The 11,896-nt window shown below is 43.0% G+C and overlaps 1 protein-coding gene across 1 annotated transcript; it reads left to right on the top strand.

Annotated features, from left to right (window-relative positions):
• Positions 1-4,339: 4,339 nt before the first annotated feature.
• On the top strand, positions 4,340-7,019 carry LOC307014548 (general transcription factor II-I repeat domain-containing protein 2-like). Its single transcript, XM_079642527.1, has 2 exons — positions 4,340-6,178; positions 6,303-7,019. Exons 1-2 carry the CDS (start codon positions 5,576-5,578, stop codon positions 6,849-6,851), a joined length of 1,152 nt encoding a protein of 383 aa, XP_079498653.1. The 5' UTR covers positions 4,340-5,575; the 3' UTR covers positions 6,852-7,019.
• Positions 7,020-11,896: the final 4,877 nt, after the last annotated feature.

Below are 11,896 nucleotides of genomic sequence, written 5' to 3'. Positions count from 1 at the left end.
ATATCAGGACAATGTGACCCGTAAGCTAACGAACTTCAGGCTGAAGGGAACAGAGCATCTTCCTCTCACTTAACATTGTGTGTTTCTCTTTGCATGCATCAGTGAAGATGAGCAGCTGTTCATCTTTCATCTGTTCCAGCTGACTCTGCTGCAGATTAAACTGCTGCCCAGATGTGATGTACTGTTTGCTCAATAAATTGCTGGGCTTTGTGTTAAGAGTCAGTGAAAGCAGCTGCTGCTAAGAACAACAGCAGGCACAACATAACTCATAATCTCTCAAAAATGTGAGACTATCACGTAGAAGTATTGTACAGCATCTTAGAAATAATTATTCTGTCATCACGACCATGACTGCAGTTTGCTCTCTTCAGCTCTGGCTTGTAGTGTTCTTTTATAGTTTGCTCAGTTATTTTCTATTTAACATGTGAAGGAAAGATGTAGATAATAACAGAGGTCAAACTTTTCTTTGCAATATGAAAAATGCAGGATAAAGAGTTTATCGGTCCACAAATAAATACAAAGCATTGAGTCCGTTGATATGTTTTTGTTGTGTTCAATACATCATTTACAGCTCGGATTGGGCACTTTACACAATAAAGTTAATAAATTCCCAGTGCTTCTGTCTCTGTGGGCAATAAAATTTGCTTTTGCATTGAGTAAGTGGACATACTGTATGCGTTAAGTTTAGCTTTTCTGAAGACCACGTCCTTTTAACAATGAATAGCAGCATACCACTATCCGATTTCACATAACTATATTAGGTTAGTTGAAAGCAATAATATGAAGTTTAAATAAATTATTTCATTAGGTTCAACTTAAAGGTCCCATGTCATAATTCCATTGTTGAGGTCTACTAGAATAGATTTACATTGTTCAATGTTCCAAACTCACATTTGTTTTCTCATACAGCATCTCTGTATAGTATGTGTATTCACTCTCTGTCCTACACGGCTTGTTGGAGCTCCGTGACACCCCCCCCCCCCCCCCCCCTCCCAATGAGCCCACTGCGCTCTGATTGGTCAGCTCGGCCACTCTGTTCTGATTAGTCCACCACCGTTACAGCGGAACATCAGAGATTATGTGTTACAATGGCGTTAGAAACCAGAAAATGACACCAGTAATGACAAACAGATGAGAATGCTGCGTGGGGTCTGGGTGCCGTGTTGGCGGGACGTTGCGGGGCTCGCTGCTCCGCCCTTTGAGGCTCGAGGAGTGGACAGTGTGAGCTGTATTACTGGTGTCGTTTCCTGGTTGCTGCGTGGGGTCTGCAAGACAGTGAGACACCAAGGAGCTCAGCCTGAGCACCACGGCTGAGAAAATATAAGGCAAGGCAAGACGAGTTTATTTATTTAGCTCATTTCAAGACAAGGCAATTCAAAGTGCTTTACAATACGCCAAAAACTATTCCTCTTTTCTTTTAATGCACATCAGTTAAGTTTAAGTTGTCTTTTCTAGGACTTTTTTGGTGTCCTCCGCAAACTGTGGAGTAGGCAGAAATCAAAGAGTGGGTGGGCCCAAAACAAATCAGGTGGGCCCAGCCTGTTCAAGACCAAACATACTTAATATGTCCTAAAACGCATTTTAACTGAAATAAGCCACCATTAAGCCAACTATACTTGCCTGATTGCAGAAAAGTTTATTCAGAGGGACACATATATATTAGAAGTCATTTACACGCACACAACACCAGCACAGTAGCCTATAACAGGGGTTCCCAAAGTGGGGGTCGCGACCCCCCCGAGTGGGGGTGGCGAGATGATTATAAAATAAAAATGGAAAATTGATTAATATTTTTTATAATTTCTTTTTTTAAATTATTATTAATAATAACGTTTGCATAGACATTTTCAGGGGCGGACTAGCCATCTGTATAACTTCCCCGCAACAAGGCTCCCCCTTTGACAATCCACCAAGGACCACACCAATAAAAAACACACATGGAACCCCCCCCCCCCCCCCCCCCCCCCCCCCTCCCGTCGACAGGGGGTCGCCAGTCTCTGGCACTGTTATTTTTGGGGTCGCGGGCTGAAAAGTTTGGGAACCCCTGGTCTATAACATGACACGGCTGCCGCTGCACAAACACACAGCTGCCAACAGCTGCACAGCTGCACAGCGTCAACAATAAAGCATGGATACACAGAGCGGTGCGGACATACTCATTCTGGAACGGCGGCCACATAAACACACACTGGCGCTCACGCACACAAACATTGCGTAAAGTCCAATTGCTGCAAAACTATCAAAAAACAATAACTGTAATTAATAATTATTTGTTTGTCTATTTATCTGTTTATTTATTAGTTTTTTTATGTTTTTATTTTGTTTGTTTGTTTTTCATTAACACATGTATTACTTTAAGAAAAAAACTAAAATATATCTGTTAAAAATTTAGTTTTTGGGAGAAAGTGGGAGAAAATGTTGCTAACCCCGCCCCTTTCACGTGAAGGCGCTCTCAGCCGGACAGAGAAACCCTGGTTCATTTACTGAGTCGATAACCAGCTTCGTAGGACCGCTTAGCGACATTTTGTTTGTTAGGGTTAGTTAAGCCGGGTAACTCAAACATATCCAGGGTCTGTTGAACTGGCTTTGTTGTACAGGGCACTGGAGGCAGTAATGTGTAACTCAGCAGAATCTGAGAAGAGCAGCACCAGCTGCAAAGAGCTGTGCCTTTTACTGTTTAGTTCACTGTGCTTCCCTTAATTAGAACAGCTGAATAGGGATCGAGGCTGCTACATTTAACCACACACACATCGAACAACCAGAGTATTCCCCCGATTACTCGTTTTATGAAGGAGATCTCCGGTCACCAGGGGGGTATACTACAACGCATGATTTTCGCTAACTTCAGGGAAAACTCGGGGTTTCCGGTCCTACGAAGCTGGTTCTCTTTTTAGCAGGCTAGATCTCCATGGTAACTTATGCTGTGCGGCTAACCTGGTCGGGACCAGGGGGGTATACTACGAATCAAGATTTTCGTTTAGCGAGCTAACTTCTGTGATTTCCGGTCCTACGAAGCTGGTTCACTTTTTAGCAGGCTAGATCTCCATGGTTACTTATCCTGGAACCTGTGTCTGTGCTCCGAAGCAGGATAGGTTCCAGGATAAGAGATCAACTGTGCGGAGTTCTTCTTCTTCTTTGCTTTAATGGCGAATCGCTTCCACTTGGAGCATATATCGCCACTATACTGTTGATTTATTTAATGTATAAATTGCCCATATTGTTCATGTAGGCCACGTAAGCCTGCACATTGATTTTATTTTTCATTTAATGTAACCGTTTCAATAAGGATACATTTATTACAGGTTGAGGTAGAAACCATGGTGGAACAGCTGATAACAACAGTGTGCAGAGTTTAAAGTGATCAAGTCATATTACAGGATAAACTGCCGTTGCAGTTCAAATCACCGACTGTGTGAACGTGAAAATTAATAGAATATCACGTCCCATCTTCAGAGCAATCTGACTATTATAACATTAGCGTTAAGAAAGCTTACTTAAATATCTGCCACAACATAAGTAACCGGAGTAACATTAAGTACAGTCCGCGGCACTGTGAGTGCAGACGTCGATGTGTCCCATTATCATTCATATCACATCTCATCATATATTTCCTTATCTGAGTCAGCTTATTGAGCCGCATCTGGCCGTGTCACATACTGTATGCAGAAGTATTATTTTAAGCAACACATTAAGTTGACACGAAACACTCGAGTCAAATGTAATTAAAGTCAGATCGTGTCTTAGACGGGGCAGTGATATCATAAACCTGTTAATGTACGCATTCAACACACTGTAACGTCATTAGTCACGCGCAGCGCGCGACCGGTCATAAACAGACTTTCAGCGAGTGAACGGGTCGTTGTGTGTTCCGCGTTGTGCGTGTATGAAACTGTAAGTGTTGTTACTGTGGTATAAGCACCTGTTAGTACCTATATGTTTGCATTTCGTATGTAAATAACAGTTTACAGACAGTAATCAGCGTAGTATATATATTGTTTGCAGTACTCGTTTGCCGTAAGTGATTGCCTGTTAAATGTTCAGTCGTTTCACTTTCTGTCCGCTGTGAATGTTGATATAATTATATTTGGTATGTACAATCGCCATACACCACCAGTCTTGTGCTATTGCGGCGAGCTGTGTATAACTGTATGCCTCTGTCAGCCGCTATACCGCATGTACAACGTTATCCCCCTGTAAGCCGCCATTATCACGTTTTAAAACACTTGCACTTGTTGCGGTCAAGTGAGCCCTCTTGCGGGCATTTCTGGTATTATTTACCATGAAGCTGACTGTTCCAGCATTTATGTGTACGTACTGTTCCTAGCAGGATATCGTAAAGCAGGCATCCTCAAAGTCCGGACTCCGGTCCGGATCCGGACCGAACCACCACTGTCTCTGGACTCTGAGCAAATTATACTTTTCATATGTATTATCTGTATAATCTGTATTATCTGTATTATCTGCGAGACACAACGCCTGCCACAACGCCTGCCTTATCCGTCTGCCACAACGCAACGAGTCAAAATTATCCGCTATGTCTGCAAACAGCGCTCTGGCGACACACACACACACACACACTGTTCCACTGTGTGTGTGTGTCTGTCAACGCTTTGGTCCAATCACATTCAGCAGCCCGTCAGCGTTTTTTTCCCCCACCAACAGTCTGCGAATCAGAGGCACAGGAGGGCGGGTCTTCGCGGAATGAAAATGCGTGTGTCGTCTCTTTCAACCTGTCTGAGTCAGCGCGGGAGCTTAAAAAATAAATAAAGTCAGAGCGAGAGTTGACAGCGCATCTAGTTGCATTTAGCTAGTAGTTTCAGCTGTAGCCTAGTGTAGCTAGTAAAGCTAGAAAAATGGCATGTTCAAAGATGACCAATAAAAGAAAAGTCGACAGTGAAAACCGGCAATTCAAAGATGAGTGGACTGCAAAATATGCGTTCATCCTCCCTCCAGCGAGCACCAAACCAATGTGCCTAATATGCCAAGAAACGGTAGCTCTTGTGAAGAGTGGCAATTTGAAACGGCACTATGAAACGAAACATAATTATTTTGAGGCGACCTTCCCTCAAAATTCAGCGGTAAGAACCACAAAAATAAATGGGATGAAATCCTCATATCAAGCTGCAAGCAGGATCCTTGTAACATCTATGTCACAAGGAGAAAAGGCAACTGAGTCCTCACTCAGAGTGGCATGGGTGTTGGCTAAACACAAGAAGCCATTCTCTGATGCAGAAATAATTAAAGAATGCATGACTGAAGTGATGGAGACCATGTTTGAAGGCAAACAAAAAGAGGAAATAACAGCTAAAATTAAGCAAATCCCCTCTCAGATTCCACAGCAACCAGAAGAACGGAAATACTGGCTGGTGATTTGATTAATCAGCTTTGTGATGGAATCAAAAATGCACAGCGCATTTCCTTAGCTGTGGATGAGTCCACTGACACCACTGACAATGCTCAGTTGCTGGTGTTTGTGAGATTTTATGATGAGGCAAAGGGGGAGTTTGTTGAAGATGTGTTGGGCCTGACGAACCTCAGTGGACACACAAGGGGGGAAGACATTTATAAAGCAGTAATGGGAATGCTGAATGAAAGAGGGATAGATCTAAAGAAAGTGGTGTCAATTGCTACTGATGGAGCTCCAGCCATGATGGGGAGAGAGAGAGGACTGGTTCAGCGCCTGAAAGATCACCACCCTGACCTGATCTCATACCACTGCATAATCCACCAGTCTGTCCTTTGTGCAAGTCTTGGAGAAGTGTACTCTGAAATCATGGCAACAGTGATGAGACTCATAAACTTTTTGAGAGCATCATCTTCACTGCAGCATCGCTTGCTGCGAACATTCCTGACAGAGGTCAATGCAACTTTTGATGATTTGCTCCTGCACAACAACATCAGGTGGCTGAGCAAAGGCAAGGTCCTGGAGCGTTTTTGGTCCATTAGGAAAGAGCTGCAAGTGTTTCTGTCAGAGCAAAAGAGTGCAAAAGCAAAACAGTTCATGGAATTCATGCAAAATGAAGAGAAGATGGAAGCTGTTGCATTTTTGGCTGATATAACATCTCATCTCAATGACCTAAATCTCAAGCTACAGGGCAAGAACAACACAGTGTGTGAGCTGATGTCAGCAGTGCGTGCTTTCCAGAGGAAACTGGAGGTTTTCAAAAGTGACCTACAGGTAAGCCTTTTTAATATTTTCTACCACACACATTTCCTGGATTCCAATGAACACCTTTTTGATACTTTATCATACCCTTTTAAGCAGTGCTCCTTATATTTTTCTTATTTATTTTTTCCTACAGGAGGGACTGCTCCACTTCCCCAAACTTTTGGAACAGACCAAAGGAGACAATCGTCCTCAGAATCATGTTGGATTCCTGGAGAAGCTGATTGAAAACTTCAAGACTCGCTTTGATGACTTCAGATTAGGAAAACAAGTCCTACTGTACATTGAAAACCCATTTCTTGTCAGAAATGTCAGAGAGTTCTCTGCAGAAGCACAACAAATCTTCCCATGGGCCAGTGCTGCTTCTCTGCAAAGTGAGTTGATTGACCTCCAGGAAAACCTTGCACTGAAAGAGGCTGACTGTGACACTCCCACCTTCTGGACAAAGATGGTCACTGCAGCTAATTTCCCTCTCCTGCATAAGATGGCACTTCACATTCTCACAATGTTTGGCTCAACCTACAGGTGTGAGTCTGCATTCTCAACAATGAACATGGTGAAGAACAAGTACCGCAGCCGACTCACCAATGAACACTTGCATCAGTGTGTCCGCCTGGCCATCACGCCTTTTGTGCCAAAGTTCAAAGTCTTGGCAACAGACCAAAGGTGCCACTTCTCTCATTAAGCAACAGTGTTTGACACAATGTACAATAGTTCTGGACTTATTTCGACTTTGATTCCTGGGATGGTTTGATTCACTTCGAGACTGTTTTTGCAATCTCGTGTTAAGAATCTTGTTACAATTGTTTAAAAGTTTGAATGACCGTATTAAACGGACCTTTGTCTTATTGAACATTTTCTTTGTGGACCTTTAAGATTTGTATTTGAGTACCCCTGTCGTAAAGTAACAATTAGGATTAATATTGTCATTCACTAATTTGATCTACTCTGTTTATTTATATTTCCTAGATAACCACAACACAACACAACCTAACAAACAAACATCCTGTAACATCATAACTCCTGTGAACAATTAAAGTTTGGATATCTACACCCCCTGGATTTCTGCAATCTTTCTGACAGAATATTTAGGCCAGACTTGTATACACCAGCATTTATTATTCATAAATGTCATAAGTGGTCCTTCGAGCCGGATGTATACAAGCTGCGCTATGGCCACATCCAGGGAGCTGTATGATGGGCAGCCACCGCTCAGTCCCCGTCCCAGCAGAGTGCGGCACATTCCCGGACATCTGGAGTACTTCGAGCTCAGCTACCCACATCAACCTCTTTATCCCCCCCATATGAGGCCAGTCTCATCACCAAGACCAGCATATGACGCTTCGCCCAGCCAAGGAGGACATGTTGGTTACCCTGTAGCAGCACATCACCCTGTTGGCACTCCAGATCACAACTGGCAACGATTAGAGGCATGCTGGCAGACGATTAGCAGGCAGATGCAAGAGCTAGAAACTGAAATGGACCAGGTAAAGATTATCTCACATCCACAAAGTGCCCTGGCTTACCATTAATACCACTCAAAACAGTTTACAGCATACCAGAGTCGCTACTGCAGCCTCCCTCAACTGGAGCTGTGTTCTCCCACGAACCACCGTTTGGAAGAAACAGGTTTACTCTCATATCCTCAAGCTCATCCTGCTCCTCTCCAAACGTGTCCTTCAACGTCTCCACCTCAAACACAGGCTGATCCTCCTGCGCCGCAGACACAGCAGACTTCCCCCGCGGCGCCTGTTACTTCTGCTGAACAGATGCAGCCTGTACCTCCTATGGCTCCAAGAGCTTCTGCAACAGAGATGCATTCTGCACCCACTGCTTCGCTGATGCAGCTTGCGTCACCTGTCACTTCTCCTGTTGTGGTACAGCCTGAACCTCCTGCCTTGCTAATACATCCTGGTGTTATTCCTGCTCCTGTTGCATACCCGCAGTCTGCGCCAGCCCCACCGGAACAGCCAGATAATGCACATCACCGGTACTGGCAGACGGCTCCACAGCCATATCAGCCTATGCAGTATGCTGCACCACCTCCAGTACATCACTCCTAGATGATGCAGCCTCCTGCACCGGCCTGGCCCACAGCTTATCAAAACATACCCAGTATGATGGAGATGGCGATTGCATCATCATATGGTATCCCAAAGCCAAGATTAACCATCTTCAGCTCAGGAAAAGAAACTGACTTTCTTATGCTCAAAAAGGGATTGGACAGCGTGCTTGCCCTCACCAACACCTGTCCGTGGATTATAAATACCAAATCCTCCTCGATCCCCTCACCTTTCCATCTGCACTCTAGGTATCTAAGAGGTACATCAACAGCCCGACTCCATACACAAGTGCCATGCAAACCCTGACCCAACGCTATGGCCCGCCAAGACAACTGGTGCAGGGAGAGCTTAAAGCCAATCTTGAACGCTCCAGCAGTGAAAACTGGTGATTATCAAGCGTTTGAAGACTTTGCAGCATCAGTTGTCCCTCTGGTGGGAATGCTAAACACCATGGAAGGCCCCTCATCATCCGAGCTGAGATGTGGGTCTCATGTTGACACCTTACTCAGCAAACTTCCTCCTCACTTCAGAGACTCGTTCGTGGAATACTGCTTCAACAGAGGGATCATCCAGAGTGGTAGTAACCTCACATATACAGATGTAGCGATTCATTTCAGACAGTTTGAAACGCGAGGGCCGTGATTGGTACGTGATCTGCCCTCGCTCAAGGGAAAACCTCCAGCTTGACTTGAGACCGCCCCCATGATAGATAAATGTAATTATAATGAAGCCAGCTGCAATGGATCATTGATCCACCAGGGGGTGCAGTGGGGTTCCACACTGGAGCTCATGTGAAATAAAGTCAGATACAGTATGCTGGATGTACAGCGGAACTTTGTTAAGATCCATATGTCATGGATATCATACTACTGTGCTAAATAAGAAACATGCAATCATTTACAAAACATCACCATGTTGTTATTTAACAAAATAATTGTGTTATTCGAAAAAAACGAACGGGAGGAAATGCAGCCCGGCTCTCGATTTTTAATCCTAATTTAATCATCATCTTCACCACGATCATTTATGTTTATGTTCGCCGAATTGACATGAAATCACTGACACATATGAATATACTGTATTCAACTTCATTAAAACGTTATTAACGTGCCTAAACTCAGTAATTCACCAAAAATATGTATATTTTAATGGAGCTCCGTCGGTCGATCAGGATCCCAAAGCGTAGCGGAGGGATCCTCATCTGGATGAAGGGTGTTATTTTCCCCATAAGGAACAAGTCGCAGCAAATTATCCCGCTTATTACATGGCCAAATTCTCAACAAAGTAACGAGATGACATGCTTTTATGGATTTAGAAAATGTTTTTATTGATTTAAAAAATAGTTGTATGTATTGATTTAAATTGACATGCATCGGCTAAGAAAAATAGTCCCGTTGTTACCGTTTTTTAAACAGTCTGAATGAAACGGCAGCTCTCAGCTGTGTATTTACACAACTAATGGCCCATAAACCACAGCTCTCTCCCCCCTTGATCTTTCTTCTCCAGCAGCTAAATTAACGGTAGGTTACTCTGAGTGACAAGCTTACAATTAGACACAACACTGTCATTGCAAGTGACCCTCAGTTAGTTTACTTTTATGTTCAACTGCTAAATTCGTTACTGATAAAAAAGGGCTTCTACTGTACCTAATTACCTTAACACTAGAACCGCCAGAGGTTTTTGTATAGGCCTACCTAAACCCGTTAAAATCCCGCTATTAGAATGCAATTTTTAACAACATAGGGTGCTACATAACACACTTTCAGGAAAAGTCACGGACTGGGAGACTTTAATATTTTATTGAAAAAAAGTTACATTGCACACACACAACACACATCACACAAATTGACCCGATTGGCGGTTTTAGTGTTAAATAAACTCACTAATTAATTAAACCAGTTCAATACGCATTATTCTTATTCTTATCATTCTTTATGAGCGCAGAAATAGTCTTAAAATCATATCGGTTTTTTAAATGAAATCTGACGGCAGGCAGTTAGCTCTGATCACCTATGATAAATGCGCCGCACCTAATCGCTGGCCATTCAACCACAGACAATGTTCGAAATGGGGGGGAACTAGGGGGAGCTTAATTAGCTCCCCCGAAGAGGGAGGGAGCTACCCTGAAGGCTGACTTTGAGATAAATAGGGGGAGCCCAAAACAATCGTGCATATTTGTGTCACACAGATTAGAAATGTTGAGTTTCTGTAAATAACAGTTCTTGAAATAAATAATAGTTATTGTTCATTTCAGTTTCTGAATATTTGTTTTATATTTGTGAATATGTCTGGGTTTTGCCATCTGTACGTGGCGGCGCTGCATTCTTACTTACGTTGCTATGGTTATGGCGGTGATGCCGGTGCGGTATTTGAAATGTTCATATTGATATTTTTTTAACTCTGGCTTTGTAATAAAAAATATGGCAAAACGAAAACAACCAAGCGTCACAGCTTTTGGATTCACAAGCAAAGAAGCGAAGGAGTCTAAAAATGACAATATGAACGGAAAACAACTTTTAGTTGGCCGGCTGTAAGCGGCGTTAGGGTCGAGCATGACAGCTCCACACCGAGGGAGAGGCCTGCCGATGCGGAGCCTGAAGAGGCTTCAACAACGGCCACATCCGCCGGCATAGTGACACCGTCTGTATTAGTAGAAGAGTGTTTTTATAGCAATTGATCGCATCAGCGCTGCTGCGCCAGTCAACAGAGCGTGCGTGTGACATATTTAGTAGCAGGATGTGATCTGAAAAATAGGGATCCCCGAAAGCAAATGGGTAATTCGAAAACTGACAGAGCTCCCTCTATACAAATCAAACTGTAGACGCTGTCAAAGCACCTATTGTTTTAAATAATGGTCGGAATGTGACCTGTGAGCCTTCTGAATTACCGTGGGACAGCACATTCTAAACTAAAATGTTCAATCAATAAAGTAACATCTTGTCTTATCTTAATAATATATTCATATTAATAATAATAATAAATCATACAGTATGTGTCCGAAAGGGAGCAGGAGGAAGCAAACATAAAAATATACAACAAATATACTGCATATTAAAGCAAACGATTGTAAAGGTAAAAGTATGAGCATAACAAATAAAGAAGTGTAATGTAAACATTTACATTATAATTATGATTATTTAATATATAAAGACTATATATTATTGAATTAAAAGATTAGATATACTTTAGTTGATCTAAAATATTGATGTATTCAAATGCTCTTCAAAACACAACTGAAAGTCCATGAAACTTGTCTTTCTGTATTTGTGAATGAAGCGCCATCTCCTGGTTAAAACCTGAAATTGAAAATCTGGCAACGCCCTCTTGGAAAATAGTGGGAGAGCTTAACATTCCTCAATACTGGTCTTTGGCAGGTCGTAGGCAGGAAGCTGTAAGCCGGAGTCTGAAATTCAGTGCTACATCTGTACTCTCCCTGACCTAGCTGCGTGTCTCGAGAGGAAAGTCCAGACATTACAGGTTTCACGTTGAATAACTGTCACATGTCCAGAGCCTGCACACACAGACAGTAAGGAGCGAAGAGTGGCTAAGCCACAGAGAGTCAGACCTGCTACTATACTGCTTGGTAGCCAGCAGGGAGCCCAACACTCCAATCCATCACCTGCTGCTAGCACTCCTGCCCAGCTAAATAAACGTGAACGTTTTAAGC

Source organism: Notothenia rossii (genome assembly GCF_949606895.1).
Source record: "Notothenia rossii genome assembly, chromosome: 8".
NCBI lineage: Eukaryota > Metazoa > Chordata > Actinopteri > Perciformes > Nototheniidae > Notothenia > Notothenia rossii.
This window is presented reverse-complemented; position numbering and strand designations above follow the sequence as displayed.